At 41.5% G+C, this 21,178-nt stretch overlaps 1 protein-coding gene across 1 annotated transcript in view; it reads left to right on the top strand.

Moving 5' to 3' along the window:
* The first annotated feature begins 282 nt into the window (after positions 1-282).
* VWA8 (von Willebrand factor A domain containing 8) overlaps positions 283-21,178 on the top strand; it is a 195,797-nt gene continuing 174,901 nt past the window's right edge. The window contains exons 1-3 of the mRNA XM_083811017.1: positions 283-528; positions 10,091-10,168; positions 20,669-20,799. Coding sequence (XP_083667143.1) covers positions 399-528; positions 10,091-10,168; positions 20,669-20,799 — 339 coding nt within the window. The 5' untranslated portion in view covers positions 283-398. The remainder of the gene's footprint in view (positions 529-10,090; positions 10,169-20,668; positions 20,800-21,178) is intronic.

Raw genomic sequence — 21,178 nt, 5'->3', positions numbered from 1 at the left:
GTGCACCTGTGTAGTCCACCCAACACGACTTGGGCCTCTGCTTTCAGAGGAGCAGCCCTCCCCTTTCCCAAGGGACGTGGAGAAGCGAATACGCCTCGCATTCAAGCAGAGGCCAGGAGAGCCGGGGCTGCTCAGCCTGGAGACGAGGAGGCTCAGGGGGATCCCCCCAGGGCCTGGGAGGGCCTGCAGGGAGGGCACAAGCCGCTCGCAGCCCTCCATCTCCCCGCTTGCCCCGCTGCAGGCTCGCCCCAACGCCGCCCCCACGCCCGCCCCGGCCGCCGCTGGGCCCGGCTGTAGTTTCCGGCGGGGCGCTGTGCGGCGGCGCTCCTCTCCCCTTGCCTTCCCCTCCTTCCCTTCCCTTCCCTGCCCGGGCCGGGCCCGGCGGCCTGCCCTCGGCCATGCAGCGGCAGCTGCTGTGCCTGGGCGGCGGGGCCGGGGCCCCCGCAGCGCGCAGGGTCCGCCTGCTCCTGCGGCAGGTGCTGGCGCCGCGGCCCGGCCGCCCGGAGCTCAGGGCGCTGCACGGCTCAGGTAACTTAACGGGTGTCCTCCGGGACGGGACCCGGTGCCCCGCAGCCCCCTGCCCCGGGACGGCGGGGTTTTGTCCGGGGGGTGTGTGTGCCCCCAGCCCGCGGGGAAGCCCGGAGGGTTGGGCTGGGGGCTCGCGGTGGTGGGTGCCGGGCAGAGGCTCTCCGTAGCTTCTCCTTCAAAATCTGTCACCCCTGGAGAAGCAGGAGGAGCCCCTACTGCAAGAAGTTCAGTGCATCCCATGCCCCTGTCCTGCAGCCTTGGCGCTCTACGAAGGCAAAGCTGCTGTCAGGGCTCCCAAGGCAGATGCGTGTTTGAGTTTCTGGGAAAGGGTTCCCATAAACGCTGGTAACAGCGCTGGGGTTGACCTTGAGCTCGCCCATGCTGGGAAGGCTGACCCGAACTGTCCCCGGGTATCCTCTGGTGCCCTCCGAGACAGGTGACCACGGCCCTGTGCGGAGCAGGGCTGGTGTTCGGGAACGGGGACGTATGCCACAGGTAGCTGGCACTTCTTGGGACGAAAGCCAAAAGCATCAAAACTGCTAAACATAGAGGGATGATGCGTGGCCGTGCATGGACAAAACAGAATCGCCGAGAGGCTCTGGTGGCCGGGCACTCGCTAAAGCTCTTAGTTACACACCTTTCATACCATTTGCCTCCACTTTTATTTCTTGAGTTTGTGTATTAGTTGATTTTAGTTCGTTTTCTTATGCATGCGTTTGCTTCCTTCTTGAGGAGCCTCTGAGGAATAGATAACCACCAAATTATTTCAAGGCTTGTTGAATAAAAATATGTTATCTGTGAAAGATATTGAAAAAAGCTAGGGTTATTTATCTTTAAAAAGCAGGAATAAAAAGGAACAAGTTAACAGTTTGTGCCTGAAGAAGGTGCATCAGGTCCTTGCACCCCATTACAGGGATGACTAACATTATGAACAAGGAGAAATTCAGTGAAATGAAACAGTAGCAAATGCAATATTACTAAAGGTGCTTCATACAGTACCGTAAAATTCAGTGTTTTGGGACGTAACTGACTGTAACTTAGCAATATTCATGAATATGCTGGATACGTGTATGAATAAGAAAAGTATTCCCAGTTACAATTAATGATGGTAATAGTTTTGGTAGGAGGATTTAAATCTTATGCCTCAAAGCTCTAGACAGTCCTGTAGTTAGAGACAGGAAAAGATGTGATGTTAGAGTTATTTGCTTTCTCAAGTGCTGAGACATCTCAGTCATGATAGTGGTTTGGGGCCTTGATGTTAGGAATGCTGTTCTTCGTTTTCTTTTTGTGCTTTTTTTTCTCTCCCCATTTTATCTTAAAGATGCTCGCATGTCCTCTTGTAAGCCCTGTCGGCCCGCGGAGGCTACTGAGGATCTGAAGAGATGGTGTCAAGTGTTGTATGCAATACATATTTCTGCTATTTCTGTGGGGCTGCTCTAATTGCAAGTCCTGCTGTAACAAGGGTCGAGGTTGCGTGTCTCTTCCCTGCTGAAAAGGAAAATATTTTTAAAGGGCTGGAAGCTGTTAACAGTCAGGTAAACAGCAAATTGTTGCATACACAGTAATTTGGATCTGACATCCCTGCCAGGTGTGATACACTCTCTGTGAAGTTTAAACTCTTAAAACCCTTTAAGGGAGAAACTGTTACCTGTTTTTGTCCTGTTGTATGTGAAGGAGTCGTGCTCAGCTTTTCAGCTCTGTCTTGATAACGTAAATTTGGCTTGCTGGTGCCTGGGGAACTGCTTGCTATGGGGGAACTGCTGGAGCTATTTAGTGGTAAAGCTTTGAGGCACACAGTGACCGAAGGGTAATGGGAGTAGCTAGGAAGGGTTTGGGCTTGCACAACTTAGTTAATTAGGGAAACCTGATTTATAGTAGTAAATTATCACGGAAGGATGTCTCTCTGATACTCATTTTTTAATGCAGGTTTCATGTTTCCTTCCAAAAGACTGAAGAAAAATCAAGGTCTTGCAGACTGCAGAGTTGTTTGTAGTGAATTATTATTTTAAATACATTTTAGCTGAGCAAAGTGCAGTTCTCTGGACCGTGGTTAACTGGCATTTAATTACTTGCATCTGTCTATCTGTATGCAGTGCAAAACTTTTGAAAAAGTTCTGATAAAGTAGGCAATATCAGAGATGCCTTAAGGAGTTGGAGGAAACAAGTGATGATTTTGGTGAGAAAGGAAAAGGTCAAAAAAATCAGACCAGACAATATAGATGGTATTACAGGCAAAGGAAAGTCTCTCGTATGCTTTGTTGCTCCACGTGTTTACAACAACTTAGACTTTTTTGCTTGTGTAGACCAAGATATACTCTAGCTTCACTGACTGTTCTCTGCAGCTCTTCCTGTCCAGGTTTGCTTTCTCTCCAAAACCTGGTCAGTTCCATTTTCTAATCATAGCTGTGTTTTAGGCCTAAAAGATGTCAATAATATGTACAGGAGATTTTGTTTGCTGGGTCTAACACAGTCAGTTGTGAATACTGGATTGGACTTCAAAGTCCTGTAACGTTAATCAGGAGTATACAGATCTAAGTGATCGTGGTAAAAATCTGTCATCTGAAAGAAGACTGTGAATGGGACAATGTGTTTAGCAAGATTTTTGTATTATTTTTTTCCAGGTCTATCACTGTCCAAAACCAAACGATGTGATTGATGATGGAAGTTAATACACATTCCCTTTTCTGACTTTACCTGGGTCATTATCTTGTTGGAGTTCAAAATGTTGACAGCTGGGAGTGTGGTGCTGGCAATATCTTGTTCATTCACGAAACCCATCTGAAACACTTCCTTCTTTCTCTTAATGTACATGCTGTTGTTCAGTGCCTCCTCAGTTGTACTTATTTGATTTACAGCAAGGCCTTACGAATGGTTGCTGTACCATCACAACTGAGAAGGCAGTGAATGGAAACAGGGACTTTTAAAGCCAGTTGTCCGTGGAGTCCTGCCTGAGTTATTTAAAATTATTCTAACATTTAAGAGAGGAAAGGTTGGTGGCAAAAAAATGTGTCTTTTATTAGACCCACTGATATAGCTGGAAGAAAGGGATGAGCTGTCATGCAGATAACCTTCAGGGTATGCATGGTCTTTGGTAGGCTTTCACAGTTGTTCTCATGAGTAAATGTCGGTAAATAGCTTCTGAGTTTTAGTATTTGGCAGTTGTTCAAAATTTAAGTTTTCCCGTTTAGCAGCTATTACAATCAAGGTACGTGTCACTGTGTTTTGCAAGTCCTGACTCTTAGTCCAGAAGGCTGAAGCTGAACCTGCTTGGCAAACTCAGGGACTTCCCAAATAGTTGCGTGGGAGATGCCATAGTGAATTTTGAAGGCTCTGTTGTCTAAATTGTTACCTTTTCAGTAAATAGGAACTTTTCAAAACAGCTCAGAGCAGAAGAACTAGGATTCTGGACTCGAGGAGCGCAGACTTCCGCTTACTTGAGAGATTGGTAGGCAGAATCCCTCGGATAACAACCAGGTGCCTGGGAGAGGTGGGCCTTTTTTAAAGAAACCTTAATGACAGCTCAGGAGCAAATGATCCTGCAGCGCAGGAGGATCTGGTATTTCAGCAGCAAACGCTTGGCCAAGGAGGGAACCTCTCAATGAACTAAAGCACAAAGAAGGAGCATACAAAAATGCAGTAAAGAATAAGGACAGGCAACAGAAGAGGACTGTAAAGAAGTACCATTTAGTATGTACAGACAAAATCCCTCCTGTCTGACAGGCTGTGGATCTTGAGTCCAGAAAGACCTAGATAAACTTGAGGACTGGATCAAGAGAAACCTGAAGAAGTCTAAGAAGAAGCATGAAGTCCTGCCACTGGTCTTAAGTAGCAGCTTTGCTGAAAAGGATGTGGGGTTGCAGCTGATGCTGCACTCTCATAGAGAATAAAGCAAACTACAGATTGCCCATGCTCCTCCTAACGTAGCCCAGTGCAAGGGAGAGTCCATCTCCTGAAGACACACCCGGAATTACATATCCAGTCGTGGGTTCCCTAATTCTAGGCAAATTTTGAGAAGCTGATGAAGTCTGCAGGAGGATTATTTTAGGAAATTGTTAGGGGCTTAGAGCGCCTGCTGGTGAGGAGAAGCTGAGCGGGCTGGGTTTGTTAGCCTTGCAACAGTGGTGCAGCGGGGCAGGAGGTTAGCTGGAAGGGTTGTGGACTGACCATCCTTGAAGGGTTCTGAGACTCCATCAGACAGAGCCAAAGTGGATCTGACCCAGTCTGGTCGCAAGCTGATGTTGAGCAGGAAGCTGGAGAAGATGACCTTAAGAGTCCCTTTCAACCAGCATTTATAAGATTTTTTGGTAACTGATGAAATGGGGAGTTTAGCATTTCTTTGACACGGTAAGCATACTGCTAGGACATATTCTGAAACGTGCATATCAAGCGTTCGTGAGATCCTCATTTAATTAAACATTTGTAAAACTTTCATTTTACATCTTAAAAGTTTTGCAACTGAGCATTGTCAGTGTCCCTACGTTTAGGTTGTGCTGTTCGCCCTAATGAGAAATAGCTCTGGGCTAAGAAATGATTGTAAGCTTCGGTCAGGGCTAGATGTCAGAGAAGTTTCCACGTTCACGTTGTTGATCCTCAAAAAATACACAGAAATGGAGGAAAAGGATCACTTCCTAGAGTAAGCGCAAAGATTTTGTTTTAGTGACACTGTGGACTTAACTCAGTAACGAGGACCATTAGTCTAAAGTAGGTAATTGAAAAATCAGAAAGTTAGAAAATTAGGAAGTCTTACAAGAATGTTGGGTAAAAATTGGGTAATGTTCAAATGTTACGTTTGAAGTCATTATTTCCTTTTCTTAGAAATAAAGGAGAAACCATTTATTTTGTTCAGAAAAAAAGGCAACTTAAATGAGATTTTTTTTTTCTTAAGTTGGAGATTAGGCTTTGTTGTGTAGACTCCCAGTTATTTCAGTGCTGTCAGCCTGCGGCACCAGGTAAGCTCTACCTCATCTGTATGTGACAAGAGTGCAGGAGCAAACCTGGTGAGTGCAGGGAATGTGTTTCTGTCTGTGACACTGATGTGTTTCGGAGGCTGCCAGTACCCACAAAAGATGCAGGATTAGTTTTGATGTTACCCAGTGACTGGGTACGACGTTTGCAGCCGTGAAGATGCCCAGCAAGAGCCAGTATGAAATGAGAGAAATAAGTTGTGTAGACATGGCTTCTTTTCTTCCTGAAGAAAGCGTTCAGAAAGGTTGAGGAAAAATATGATTTGAAAGTGTTTCTGTTTCTTAAAAGAAAGTTGGCTCCTCAAGGATGAGGGCAGGCACCCTTTTCTGTGCTCTTATGCACATGTGCTGGATAAATACCAGCTGAAAACATCTGTTGTTTTTTTTTTTTCTTTCCTTCGTATTATAGTGAAATTAAGACCTGAAAATATACAGTTGAATATAATTTAGAGATTGAACCTTTCTCTAACAAGTGTGATCTAATCACACAGAAATTAGTGTTAGCGAGCCTTAGCACCTTCCCAGTTTTAATATGCTTTTGCTGGCTCCATGCAGGTGGATGGTCACATAAAAACATCTGTGGTGGGTGAGAAGAGAGGTCCATCAAGTCCTCCTGTTGTGCACCGGAGCAGTCGGTGGGAGATGCCGGGGGAGGAGCCCAGGGCGTCCGCGCAGCGATGCTCTGCCAAAGGGCTCGGCCAGCCTCCGGCTGCTGCCTCTGTGCCACGGGGGCTTGGAGCAAGAGCTGGTGCCTTCCCGTTCAGTGAACTGAGGGGAAGAGAGAGGCCTGAATTCACCTGCACAGCACTTGTTTTTTAATGGGGAAAAAGCAGATGCGTGTATTCATATTGTTACCTACCTAAAGCACAGCTCTGAAGAAGAGAGCGTGTTCGATTCAGTGCGTTGTGGTGGCTGGCTAGCTGCATATACACGTTAATCCTGATTTCATGCAGACCTATCCAATCATGTAGTAGAAAGAGGTCCCTGCATGCTTTAAGGCTGTTCTCATATCTCCGCGATTCAGAGAGTCTCCTCAAGGTCCCGTTACTGGGTCGTTGTATTTATGTGCCCCCAATTGCTGACCCATATTGCTCTTAAACTCCCTGCTGCGTCTTTACGTTGACCACCCCCTGTACGGGATGTCCCACTTACCTTTAAATTCCCGTTTATTTGTCTTTGCTTTATTTTAACAGGCATAGCTCTTTGTCATCGGGCACTGCTTGTATCCCACTGTTTTCCCCAAAGATCGTGATAACCAAGATTACTATTTTCTGCGTGGGAGATGGGAAACCAGGGCACATTGTCACCTCTCCACCTCTACAGCTTTTGTCCACAACAGTGCAGCAGGAGCTTGCGGGCTGGGCTGGAGTATTTATAGGGTGTTCCGTAATTTGCAGCAGAGACAAATCGCTTGGGATACACATTCCCAAATTGTGAATTTTGCTGATTTTAACACCACAGTTCTACCAGGCAGGCTGTTGTCTGTTCCTTGCCAGCTGGTGAAACATTGGGAAGAGCCTATCTGGGGTGATATCTCTGCTCAAACAATTTGGAAACGCAGTGGAAATGGAATAGCCAAACGTGAGATTTAAAAATAGGTACAGGAGAAACAAATGAGACGAGAAAATCTAGCCCAGGTGGAAGCGTGTGATAAGATTAGTGGGCTAATCCCCCCTGTGCTCATTTAGCTAAGACGAGAGACTATGCTGTCTTGGTTCATTATTGCTTCAAGTTCTCATAAACACTGTTAGTATTTTTGCTTTGTGGACAGATGCAAGTTTGAGGTAACATTTGTCTCCAGGCAGCAACAAAACCATCAGAAGCCAAATGCACTTTGTGTTAGGGATTTGGTGTGCTTAGCTCTTTCCACCTCTTTCTTGTAGTTCCCTTCCACCCCAATTTTCAGTAAAATACGTAGTGTCCATTGATGGCTGGAATACTTGTTGAATTTTTGGAACCGATAAGACGTGTTGGCCAGGGATTAGCATCTTATGGTCTGACATAAATAAAACCAGAAGAGATGCGTTCTCCATTTTTTACCTAGACCTAATTAAAGTGGTTTGTTTTTTTTAGAGTAGAGGAAAGCAACTAAGGCTTTTCAGTACTGTGCCAATAAAATAGGTGATTAAAACTCTCTTGTGTAGATGATATCATCATTGCAGTGTATTAAAGGAGTCTGACACCTTGTTGTTTTGGCATCTGGCATCTTGTCCCGCCTGTGTTTTGGAAGGCTGCATGAAAGAGTATTTACAGTTGGAGCTGAGGTGATTCAAGCTAGAAGCTAATTAGTCATATACTCTTGTCTCCTCGCATGTTGGCTGGGGAATGGTGAGAAAATAAACTGGCACTAACTTGCTGAGGATATCTCAGGCAACCTGCTCTTTTTAGAACGTTAAAATTCTTCCGAGCTGAGCTAATGAGAGAGGTGTCAATTTTTGCAGGGAGCAGTGGGCCTCTAGGATGCTTTCCTCAACTTGGAGGCATTTTGGTAAATCCTGTAGCTGTTTCCCAGCGCGAAGGAATGGATGGAGCTGCAGCAGAAGAAAGGGAATGGGAGACAATGCCTGTGCTGTAAAGTAGTATTTATTGGTTTAAAACTCAGAGAAGTGGGCAAAACCCTGGGAGTGTCAAAGCCTGCAGTGTTTCTTACTCCCTGTGGTGGACGTGTTTTTTGTCTGGCAGCTCTTTAGGTTAAATTTAATTTAGTTTAAAATATGTAACAGTTCGCAGTACCTGCTCTAGGCAGGGAGAGGGGGCACTGCTTGGTGCCACTTGGCCTTAGGACCAGGGATGGACCCTTGGCTGCCGTTTATATGGCAGCATTGCTATTGTGTCCCACTTTCTGGAGAGCCATTTGAGCACTGTATCATTGCATAAAATGCGGGAACAACCACCAGCCGGCCATCTTCTGTCGATATTTTATAGAAAAAAAAATGGTGGGCTAAGTATTTGGGCTTGGGGGGCTACATAAAAGCCCAATTGCAGGCATATATGTCTGGCTGTGAATCCCAGTCTCAGGGGCGTTGTTGAGCACTTGAATTTGGGAGTAAATCATTTGCAGTGCTTCCTTCATCGCTTCCTGTTTGTTGCTGTAGGTGATTCCTCGCTGGCTGTATGAACCTAGTCCTACATGTGTAGCGTTTCCTATGGGTGGTATGGACAGCATCAGAGTCTGAATTCTCAGTCCTGTGAGATCTGCAGTTACACCTGTGTACGCCAGTGAAGAACTGCCTTGGAGTGCACAAGTATAGTCACTGGTGACTGAAAGGAGAGCAGCCGTATGCATGGCAGCAGTTTTGGTTGCCTCTGTCAGTTTGGACAAGCCTTCTCTTCAGCATCTCCCACTCTGTTTCCAGCATTAGCCTTCTGAACTCATTGACTCCTTAGGCAGTGCTGGATGCAGGCAACTGTAAGCTGCGTCCTCTTGGATGCTGCCGGACAAAATTACAAAAGGATTTGTGGAGTTGGATCTTGTTCACGGGCTACGTCTTTCCTACGTCTCATTTCTCAGAAAAACACGAGCATAAACAGTTCTAAAACTTGGCCTCGGTTCATGGAAAGGTGGTGTAATCAGAGTGCTGTGGCAAAACTGCACCCAGAGCACAGTCGCTGTAATCCCCTCCATCCTCACGAGCACACTACAGTGCCTGTTAGGCAGTGAAGGTGGTGTTATCTCCAGTAACAGGAATGGCAAAAACATCATTTTTCTGGAGTCATCTTAGCTTTGTGGTCTTAATTCGGAACTTGTTTGCATGGCCCAGATGGTCTTGGAAAAAAAAAAAAAAGAAAACTTTGAGTTTGTTACCACTCTGCAGCTCCTTTTCTTGGCCTCATGGGTTTTGGCTGTAGTGATGTTTTTCTGTGTGACCGCTGCCTTCTTGGTGCTCGCCCATTTCCTGGCTGCAAACTAGATTTCAGTTCTGATTTCCATGAGAAAGTACACAGGGCATGCCTTGCAATTTAATTCAAGCCTGCCAGTGCAGAAAGACAGATAAGACAGGCAGGTCCTAGTAAGTGGCCGGTAAACAAAATGGCAGGTGCTTTAGTGTTAGTGAAATCCAGAGCAAGAAATGCTCAAGACCTCTCAAACCTTGAAAAGGTGCCGAATTCTACTGCTGCGTAGTCAGAGCATGCAGGAAGGCCCTATTGGCATGAATATATCATTTTGTACCTCCAAAAGACACCGTTTCAGGCTGCCTGAATACTCAAGAAAATTATCATCCCTAAAAGTGTTTCTCACTGCTATTTCTGCAGCCAGGCAAGGATTTCATTTAAAGAAGTCAGCAATGGTATCTGGAAGAGGGTTCTGTGGCGAGTTTGACTTCCATAGCTCCCAACACAGTAAGTTACGGTTATAACAATGAAAGGGAAAAGTTAAGGAACATTAATTGAATGTAAATATTACCAGTACCTGATCTACCAGAAAGCAGCAGAGCCTCATTAGTTCTCAAACACTTCAGATGCTGCTCTGTGGACACGTAGTCAGCCTTACAATAGCAGGTTTATGATGTAAACTTAATATAAACATATTTTACACTTTGCGAGTTTCTAGGAACTGAAATACTTTTCTTCTCTCTTTTTTTTTTTTTTTTTTTTAGGTGATGCTGTCACTATTGGAGATGTGTCCTTTAAACTCAAAACACCGAAGAACCCAGAACTTGTTCCACAGAACTACAGTAAGAATCTTTTTCCATGTGAATTGGTATCGAGGCTTTGTTCTAACAACTTTTACATCCTCTAACCACTCCACTGTCTTTACTGAAATTATCTAAGAAATGTGTTTTGAAAAAGCATGCGTGTTGGGGAAGGCTATCGTTACTGAGTTCTTAACCATACCTCTGCTTCAGCAGGTTGTATAGGAATCCCTTACCTTTGACTGTAAGTTGTCATGTTAGTCAGTGGGATGGTGAAAGGACTCATGCATGCTTACAAATTTTTTCATCCATCAATTACTTCTAAAAATACTACAGTAATCTCAAATTGATCATAAAACTGTGGCAGTTTAAGATTATTATTCAGTTGCAACGTGATTATATTTTTTAGGAATTTTCTGCTATGTGAGATGCGTATGAGATTTTTCTACTGTGATATTTAGTATTTCCAGATTTTCATATTATTGTTGTATGCAAATGTACAGATCTTCAAAATCCATCAAGTTAATGAGAAGTCAGTTAAAAGTACAATCACGCAGTAAAAAAGTACAATCAAATACTTAACCAAAGTCAATGCTAACTATGCAAATTAGCAATGTACCTATGTATACTTAAAATTGATTCACATTATGTTTCGGTACCTTATTAAAAAATACCAACTGTTCATAGCCACCTGTATTTTCCTCCTCTTTGTTTGTTGAGACTACACGCTTCTGAGCTTTTCCTTTTTGTACCGTGGATCAGTGAATGAGTCAGGCTTTGGTTGTGGCATTTCCTAGCGCAGTACGGGCCAACTCTTAACTGTGGATCCAAAATGGTCCTTTACTATTTCACATATGGGGTGCTGGATGTCTAAAATAAAATCAAACAACAGGTAAACAAACAAAAGCCACTGATTATTCCACCCAGATAAATTTTCAGATCAAACCCAAGCACACATACTCTTCTAAACGGGTACGTAGGTCTTACGCTATGCTTAGAGATGGCATAATGCTGAGAAATCCCAGTCCCTGTCCTTACTGGGCCTGCAAGATGGCATCTGAGTGTAGTCGTTCACTTCAAGTGAATGTGCTTTCCAACATGTCTAAATTCATTCTATTACATTTTGAGGAGGACACCAAGGAAATTGCAGGGTGATTTTTTTTTTTTTGTGTGTGTGTTTTGTATTTTGGGTGGGAAGGTGGGTAGTTCTTTTTGTTGTGTTTTGGGGCAGTACAGGTGTGCAGTGAGTGCTCCTGGCACAGGGTCAGAAAAGGCAGGAGCTGCTACGTGGAGATTTATACTGTTGCATTCTTAGGCAATAGTGCCAAAGTTCATCAGACATTCCTTGTTTTGTAATAACCGTGGGTTAGTAGACCTGTGTTACTGTCGCCGTGTTTCAGCTAGTTCCTTAACTCTCCTCTGTGCGAAATGCAGTCCTTCCTTCTGAAGCGTAGAATCTTTCTGCAACTTCTTTGCATTTAGGCTAAACTTCAGATGCATAAATAATAAACACGTATTGACCTGTTTGTCTTTTGAGAAGTGTAGCAGGAACAGCGAAAGGGAGATTTTATTTGTGTTCAGTCAGGGACTAGTTTGAGGCCTGCCAGACAGCTCTGCACCTGACTCAGGGACTTCTTCCCACCAATTCCCACAGGCACAAGGCCGTGACACCTTCCTGCCAGGTACGTAAGGTACCAGAGATGTCCTATGGCATGTGTCACTCCTTGCTTTTACAAGGTAGCCCATGGAGAAAGGGTTTCTGTTTTAGACTGTCCTAATACTTCCCGTACCTTGTGAGCTCCACGGGAAGGTGGCCAAACAGTTGAGAAGTGCTGCTCTGTGTTACTACTTTTCATAGCTTCTTAAGCTATAAACTAAAGGGATTTTTTTTTAATCACTATTTCCTACGCTTATTTTATCATCCTGATCATGAACTAAGTACGTTGGTTGTCTAGGTGAATGAGTACTGTGAACCATTTTACTTACTTACATTTCTTTTGTGTTGTTTTGCTTTCTGATTTTCTGTGCTGTACCAAATGTGTTAATTTTAACAATCCCTCTGCCTTCCACTTTTCCGTACCTTGGCAGTCCTTATTACATGCTTTGGTTAATCTGTGCTTCCCTGCAACATAAATGTTAGCTCTGTGTGGCAACAACAGCGTCTCTTTCAGTTCTTTGGACTGGAAAAGTAAGAGAGTGTGAAAACGTGGTAGAACCAAATAATAAGACTTTTTTAGTTAGTGATTGTAAGAAGGAAAAAGTGATTGAGAACTAACTAAAATGGAACTGTACAGAGTTATGGGATTTTAGCTAAAATCTGTTTCTACAACTAAAAGTGAAATTCTTTAGCAAATATTGCATGTATTATTAGTTGCTTCTCTTGTATAGTAATCATAACTGCAAGGAGCCTATGTCATGCTTGAGATATTGTTGTTCATCAGTATTCACGTACGTAATAGTATGATTATTTAAGGTACACAATTTTGCTTATAAATCTAAATATTAAAGTAGCTAAATGAAATCAAATCAAATAAAATCATTTTCTAATACTTGAGTACATTTTTTAATGCAGTTTCTATTTAGGAAATTTTTATACCACAATTCTTAAGTTTTATGTTTATTTAAGTTATGTTGGCTCCATGTAAACTATATCTTCTTTGTGAGGCATTTAGAGAGTATAAGCATTACTTACAGAGCACGTTTTTTAGGTGAGTCTTTGTTTTACCGTGTGAAAGATTGTGCTGTAGATGCAGGATGTCTTGGTGTAAAACAAATGAACATAATATAATTGCATATTTGTGCTCATCTGTAAACCAAAATGTCCAATCTTTTAAAGTGTTTTTATAGTAACTAATACTGAATTAAATATGATCAAGATACTTACCTCAATTCCTTTATACTAAGACTAGGTATAGTTTGGCCATCCAGGTAAGTGGGAAATTCCCCTGAAAATGTCTGGAGTCACTTAGCCCTTGTAATGTTTGCAATGGAGTAAGAACTAAGAGGAGGGAACTGAGGCAGTTAGAGTTCATTTACTGGTACTGCAAATAACACTCCTATCTAGCTCATCGTATGTGTAGGGTAAGCTTCTGCTCTTGTTATTCTGCCAGATAACAACTATGGTAAAATTCAGTAATGATGAAAGTACATATCTATAATTTACAGCGAATTTTAGGGATGTTATAACTTATTCTATACTCAGCATTATTATTCTAGGCTTAAAAACAGCCTTAAGAATCTGTAAAAATAGAATAAAATGGTAACACAATAAGGAATGTAAGTGTATTAAGTACCTACAAAACCCTGGCTTTGTCATTTTGTCACATAATTGATACCAAAATACTGTATTCTTTGTCTTACCAAATTAAACTGATTTTTAAAGTCCTTTTTTGAACCTTGTTACATTTTGTAGAAACGTATAGGATATGTGCTGCTGGCTACCTTCCATTTTCATGTCCTTGATTTTTAGGTTTATGTTACGCACATACAGCCTCAATATGAAGTACTCCATTTTGTACGTTAATATAAAACATTAATTTGTTTTGCTATTGTCGGCCAATGGCTTTTTCTTGGAAGATAATAATTAAAGGTACATAAAATCTAAATTGTTCTTATTTCTTTTTATAAGTGACAAGTAAAAATGAGTCATACACAAGGGAATTTTGTTAATGGGGCTTCTGTCGTAACTATGTCTGACATTCTAGAAAGCGGGCACTTATTTTTGCTCTGCTTGTTCTTTTATCAGTGAAAATAAAACCTACATTTTTTAAATCTCACCGTGCTTGAAAAGCATGATAATTTCTTTAATTATAATTTGGAGAAACTTTGTATGGCTTTCCATGGTGGTTTAGATCTAAAATCGAATTATGAGAATACAAATTATTATTTATTTTTTTAAAATGCTGAGTTCATCTCAGTGCACTGCTTTTGTTAATGGTTTCTGGAAATTTTACGAAAATGATAATGTACCTGATATTTCGTGTTTATTAATCTTGACAAAAAAATTCCTAGCATAGCTCTTCCAGTACACTTTGTTCAATGACAGTGGATCCTCGTCAGGGCAGGAAATGTGGCATTCAGTTGCAATGCCACATGGGCTCTGCTCTCTGAAGGTGCAAATGTATTTGGGAATTTGGCTGTATTCCTATTGCAGGTAACTGTGTTGAATTGTGGAAGGTTAGTTTCAAACAAATTGTGGTTTTATGCCATATGTTATGCCTCTGAGCACCCTCCCCTCAAAAGTGAAATACTGTCGGGGGTTCAGTGCATCACACTCAAGTGATAAATCTTGGTAGTTTAGTCAGTTGAGATATATGGGAGGCTTGTTAACATGAGGAATTTAAACAGAAGGTTTGTGCATATAGTAATGAAATACAAGAAGAAAAGAGTACTAAATCGAATTATGTGGTTGAAGGGGAATTGTTTTAATGTTGAGGAAATCGGGGCTATTTCTGTGTAGTAGGATCAGTGGTGTCAGCAACTTCTTTTTTTTTTTTTTGCTTCATCTGGAAGCTCAGTATTGCCTTAACAGTAAGATGCCTCCATGTCCTTGTCCCAGAACGGTATGCACCGTTCGCAGAAGCAGAGAACAAGTGCGTGTGTTCAGTTCTTGCTCGAAGGAGCCTCAGCTTTGTGCTGGAATGTGCCTTTCTCCTCTCTGTTTACTTTAAATCTGAGAGTTGCTGAATGCAACACATTACCGAGACAGGTTGGATTGCAGGATGACTGTAATTTCATGTTAACAGAGATTTTTGTCATTACTTTTCTTCTTTGCTAGCATAGGGAAAGATGTCTCTTGTCAGAGATGGTGATTATTTCAGCACTTAGTTTTCTTGTAGGCTTGCAACTGATACGCTACTTGCCTGTTAGCACCTAACCAAGAATCTTAAGGTAGCGCTTTATTGTCAGTAAAGCTCTGAGTGTTTTACATCATTATCCTTATTTCGTGTATACCAAGAGTGAGGCAGAGGGAGACGCATGGGCATAGAAAACTTCAGCAAGAGTCTGGGTGCAACTCAGGACGTTGTCCAGACTGTCCCTGTGCCTCAGAGCAGGGTCAGCTGCATCTGAACCATTCCTGGTAGTTATTTACCCTCTGTATTCTTACAGTGTGCTGTCGAGGTAGATTCCAGAACCAATCAACCAATCTGCACAAATTGCTTCAATAATTAATGATTCTTTTGTGTGGGGGAAAAAAAAAAAGTTTTGATACCACATTTAGACCTTTTTGGGCACACTTGTAATTCATTGGGGTTCCCTCTATCTACAATAACCATGATGTACAGATTACTTTTTCTCTTCATTGTGGTTGCATCTTGCATATTGGAAAACAATTGTTAAGATTTTTTTAATTTTAATTGTTAAGATCTTAGTGATATGGTTTAGTGTAGGACTTGTTAGTGTTAGGACAGAGGTTGAACTAGATGATCTTGGAGGTCTCTTCCAACCTAGACGATTCTGTGATTCTGTGATTTTCATTCGTTTCTTTTCTAGGCTGAATTCCAGTAGCTTTACCTTCCCCTTGTCTTCTAAAATTTCTAGACTTTCTTCTAGGTCTTTTCTAGAATGACTTGAACGTATCCGTGCTGGATTGAGCTCTTGTGCTCAAAAGCAGACATAATATGGCCCTCGAGCTGGATACTGAGCTACAGATAACTGCTCTGGCTGTGTATTTTCCAACAAATTGTACATCCAGCTAAGAACAGTTTCATTTATAGAACCACAGAACCATTAAGGTTGGAAAAGATGTCCAAGATCATCTGGTCCAACCATCCCCCTACCACCAATGTCACCCACCAAACCATGTCCAACCTTTCCTTTAACACCCCCAGGGGCAGTGACTCCACCACCTCCCTGGGCAACCCATCCTGGTGCCTGACTGCTCTTTCTGAGAAGAAATGTCTCCTCATTTCCAGCCTGAATCTCCCCAGTGCAACTTGAGGCCATTCCCTCTAGTCCTATCGGTAGTTACCTGTGAGAAGAGGCCGACCCCCAGCTCCCCACACCTTCCTTCCAGGTAGTGCATATTTGTATGTCACTAAGAGAAACTTAGTCTTCTGAATCCCACTCAGTGTTCTTTCCGAAAGATGTTTGATTTTACATGATTCCTTTATACTCCCTTTTCATTTGTACTCAAATGGAGAGAATGATCTGCCTATGCAGATGTTACACATTCCTGTGAAGCAGTTGGCTCAGAGGAATTAATGATAAGTAGGTTTACAGTGTTATCCAGGGAGGTAACTTCCCCCTTTCTAAACCCCTGAAAAGACTCCCAACTTGTTTCTCTACCACCGCAAGAACAAAAATTGTTGGAATGAAGGCCGTTTCCATGAAAAGTTTACGAGGAAAAACAGTATTCCAATGAAAACTGACTCTGATGCAACCACATTGTGAGACTTTGAAAACTCCTTGGGCTTAGTGCATCAGCATAAAATTGGAAGAGCAGCAGTGTTTTCCTTGTAAAGTGCTAAATGAAAGCAGCTGAAAGCAGGCCACACATGAGTGCCTTTCTCTTCAGCTCAGCCACCCTGCCTTCTTCAGTGTGCGGGGCAATGCACACTGTTCCTTTATGTTCCCCCTAACATGAAAAAGTTGTGAAATGCATCTTTGGAGAGCTCTTTTTTTTTTTTTTTTGACTATTTACCCTCTTAAAAAATATGTTTATGTTTTCAGACAAAGACCTCCCTCCTTGTCCCCTGCTTCTTCAACCGTATTATAGAGTAGCCACCCCCCTACACTGCATGTGCTGCAAATGGCGGTGTAAACTGACGGAGCCCCTCAGGAACCAGAAGAGAGGGAGATCTTTTTCCTCTCATGAACTTTTGCATCTCCTGAAAAAGAAGAACCATTCTCGAACTCCGAATGTGTGCTATAGCAAAGGTTTGGGTATGCAGTGGTCTTTTTTTATTCTATTCAAATGACACACACTGGTGTCTTCGAAGTGCCTGTTGGCTATTTTGTGATTCACCAAACCAGAGTCATCCAGGGACATGAGCTCTAACGTATTTTGTATCACATCTGGAATAGATATTCTTGGGAATTGGTTTATTTATGTCTGCATCTGAGCAGTGGGAAGAGGTAGGTGTTTCCGTCATTTATGGGATTTCTTCTGTAGGTGGGACACAACAACTTGCCAGCAGATACTGTCTGCTATCTCTAGCGAATCTTATGGCTTCAGTGAGTGTAGCATGTGCCAAGAATTCAAGTATGAGTGAACAGGAAAATTTCTGAGGCTAGCATAGCCATTTCAGTCTTGGTTTTATCAAAAGCTGATTTGTGGATCAAACAACAACAGCAGCTGCTACATTGCCTGCAAAATCTATCTAAAACATTTTCTTTATTCGGGGGTTTCTCAGTTCCACTTTCGCTGCTCACTTTACAAAATATTTGTGCAGATTCTTCTAGGTGGTGTTCTTCTTACCACACGTGAAGCAGTGGTATAATGCCATTTCTTTCTCCGGCCATCCTCAATGCACAGGAGTAGCAAATTGTAGCACTGACTACTCTTCTGCATGTGCCAAATGGTGTCTGAGAATACGCTGTAGAGGCTTCCTACGCACCACCCTGCAGATTAGGAGTATAGGGCCAGCTACTCAGCTAGTGCAAATCAGCAGAGTGCCACTAAACAGCTTGTGCAAACCCAGTTTGCATTAGATGTTATCTGACTCATGGGATAATTAATAAAAACTGCTGTAATATACATGCTGATGCTTTTTTCAGCTAATTTGCCTTGTCTTCGAAATGTCATAGAAAATGATTATGTGCCTCTTGCAGTAAAGTTAACATAGAGTACTTGAACAGAGAGGGTTTTTTTCAAGTTGTATTAGACATAAAAGCTTTGCAATGCAGATACCACAGTAAAAGTAGTCTAAATATACGGAAATAACATACAAGGTACTGCACGTGTACATCTGACGTTTCTTTTGAAAAGTGTCCTGTGCTTTGGAAATAGTTTATGCAGTATAGACTGTGTGTGCAAAGGAAATTTTATATTTTCCGGATTTTAGAAGGAAATAACTGGAAAACTGAAATAGGGTTAATATATTGGAGAGATGTACAGATATTGCATGTTAGAGTAGAAGGAACTGAAAAGTGGAAGCTGCTGTCATGGAAGATCACTTTAGGAAATGCTTTCTTTGAATTCTCGGCATTATTCCTAGCAGATTTCCTTTGAGTGAGTTTGCAAATGGGCAGTGTACTGACGGTGTGAAACGTATTAAAAACGTATTATAATTGATCCATCTGTGACCTGTACACGTGAAGAATGATTTGAATGAAGAAGCAATGAAACTACTTTCTAGTAACTTTATCAATGAGGCATTCTGTGTTTTGTGACTTTTTCCCCAAAAGCAAGGTTAGGAAATCACGGTTGATTTTTTTAAAGTGGCATTTTGCATGTTTATATTTCAGAGCACATTTGTAGTGTTTAAATATAACCAAGAGAACATAAGTGCACTGAAATACATTAATGTTTGGGGGGGGTCATGTTCCTAAGACTTAGATTTTGAGTGCTGTGTGCTTATGTTCTCTTTTACACGACAGTTTGTCTTGCAGATGCTGCTGAACGTTCTTAAATCCTGTTTCTATTTATGGTGCCGCTTTTAAGCTTGACCCGAGTTTTTTCTTGAGGCCATCCTAAAAATAAAAAAGATAGCTACACATATTAATGTGAAATACACCAGAGGCGTTTGTTGTCATGCTCTGTCAATGCTTCCAATGCATGACTTTTGACATGAAAGAATTCAGTGTTTCAGCAAGATTTGCAAGCTTATTTGTCCAATTTAGGTAATGTAACATTATTTTTTTTTAACAGCTGTTACAAAAATGCCCTAGAGGCACGCACAGTGTATTCATACAACAGGTAGAAGTAATAATGAATGTGCCTTCTCAGTGAGATCTGATTGCAATTTTAATGGTACCTTTAATAAAACACTTACTTGTGCGGTGCTTTTCAAATTACCATACTTTTAAAGCAGCAAAATTTGGACAGAGCAGTTCTAGTGTGCTGCATTAGCCTTTATTTCGTGAGAAATATATGTAATAAGAACTTTGTTAATTTTCTGAGAATCTAACAAAGGAACGTGTTATTCTCTGTGAGGCACCTATTTGCATTTGGCCTGCGGTGCGTGTGATGTGCATAGCTTTGGGAAAAAACAGTGTTGCAGCAGAGAAGGAGAAAATACTCTTACATTCATACAACTTTAACACACCAACATAGGAGAGAACAACATATTCAATAATCCTGCGCATGCGCATGACAGCTGTTTAAAAACAAAACAACCTGAGATGTTTGTTTACAATTAATCTGATAATCCTAACACATAGATTGCTTATTTATGAGTGTGTTATTTCTGTTCATATTGGTATGGTTCATATCTGGTTCACATTGGATATGGTAGATTTCACTGGAAGTGGGAGAAGATTTCTGATGGTTTTCCTGAGTGACAGATCAACGTCTTCACTTAAAATTTTTGATAAAATTTTCCTTAGTCATCCTTATGCTGAAGAATCTTACTTAAACCTCATAAAATCTTGTACTGTTTCTGTGGTTTTATAAAAATTAATTTTGATTGTGATTCACAAAAACACAGAGGTGAATTGGAAGCCTTGTGAGTTGAAGGGCACTATTGCGTGCTGTCTTTTAACTTTGCCCTTTCCCCTGCCTCAGGAAAGCTAATGTAGAACCAAAGCTTGTTTCTTAAAAATTTGGCTTCTAATAGCAACCAGCAGCCACATTGAAAAAAAGGTAAATAAACAACTATTAATTTGAAGATTTCATCTTCTCCTGCTTCTTTCTTACTGCACTTCAGATGCATCTACAGCATCCCAGGCGCCACCCTTGAAGCCCTAGCTTCAAACCCTACCATTGCTCTTGTCAGATTGTTCTGAAAGCAACCATATACACACATGCATAAATAAACCTCCCTCCTGGCTTGCTTGTGTTCTTGCTCTCCTCCCGTGCTAGTTAGTGCTTTTTGCTCATTTCTGAGACGTGTAATATAAGCAGGAGTGCAGTTGTCTTTTAAGGAAGTAGCAAGTTAAATATATCCTGAAAATTAATCTATTTAGTGTGATGCAAGCATAGTATTTACTTTTTTAAAGTTCATGATTCACAGAAGCATTGGGTTATAGGTTGGATGAGTCTTTTACAAATCATTAATAGCTTATCTTTATTATATAAAACTGAAGCTGACAAGTCTTTGCATTGATGAGCTCAATGTGAAATGAGGATCGACAACTTTTTTGTTTTACTTTTTTAAAGGAGGAAGTTGCGCAGAGAGAAAGGCAGTGGGTAAGATAGGTATATCAACTTCGATGTAAACTAAGTAGTAAATGTAAACTAATAAAACTGATAAAACTGATGTAAACTAATACGAACTGTGCCTGGAATCCCCTGCTCTTCAGTTATCTAGCTTTAGGGGGACACATATTTGTGTCTTTGTTTTGGTTTTGGAGATAAGAACAAAAAAAATGTATAAATGGCCAGGTATCTCTAACACGTTTGGAATTAAATATGCTCTTATCTTTATTTCTCTTTCAAAGTGACAGATTCTTTGGCCCAGTCTGTAATACAGCATTTAAGATGGATAATGCAGAAAGATCTTCTCGGCCAAGATGTCTTCCTTATTGGTCCTCCTGGGCCCCTCCGGCGATCTATTGCCATGCAGTATCTGGTATGTATGTTGGTTTAAATTCTTGGAGAAATAGTCATTAATGTCAGTTAGATACTCTTCTACTAGCCAAACTCTGGAACGTAGTCCTAGGAAGTCTTAACAGCAAACAGTTCTAGGAGGTAAATAACTTTTTCCATAAACATGCTTTCCGGAGTTCAGTTTGTTTTAGATGAATAGAAAGTACAGACATTTTAATACATGTTTTTCTGTCTAAACTCCGGGGAAAAAAATAGTTGGAAAACTGTGTTACCATATGCTATCACAAATGGAGAAACAGTTTGTTCTAGGCATTATGTATGTTAGATTAAGATATCTGCCTGCTGTTACAGACAACAAATCGTTTTTGCTTCGTTATATAAAAAAAGAAATGAAGAAAAGG

The sequence above is a fragment of the Anser anser genome (assembly GCF_964211835.1).
Source record: "Anser anser genome assembly, chromosome: 1".
Classification (NCBI taxonomy): domain Eukaryota; kingdom Metazoa; phylum Chordata; class Aves; order Anseriformes; family Anatidae; genus Anser; species Anser anser.
The sequence above is the reverse complement of the archived record's forward strand: the minus strand, read 5'-3'. Positions and strand labels throughout refer to the sequence as shown.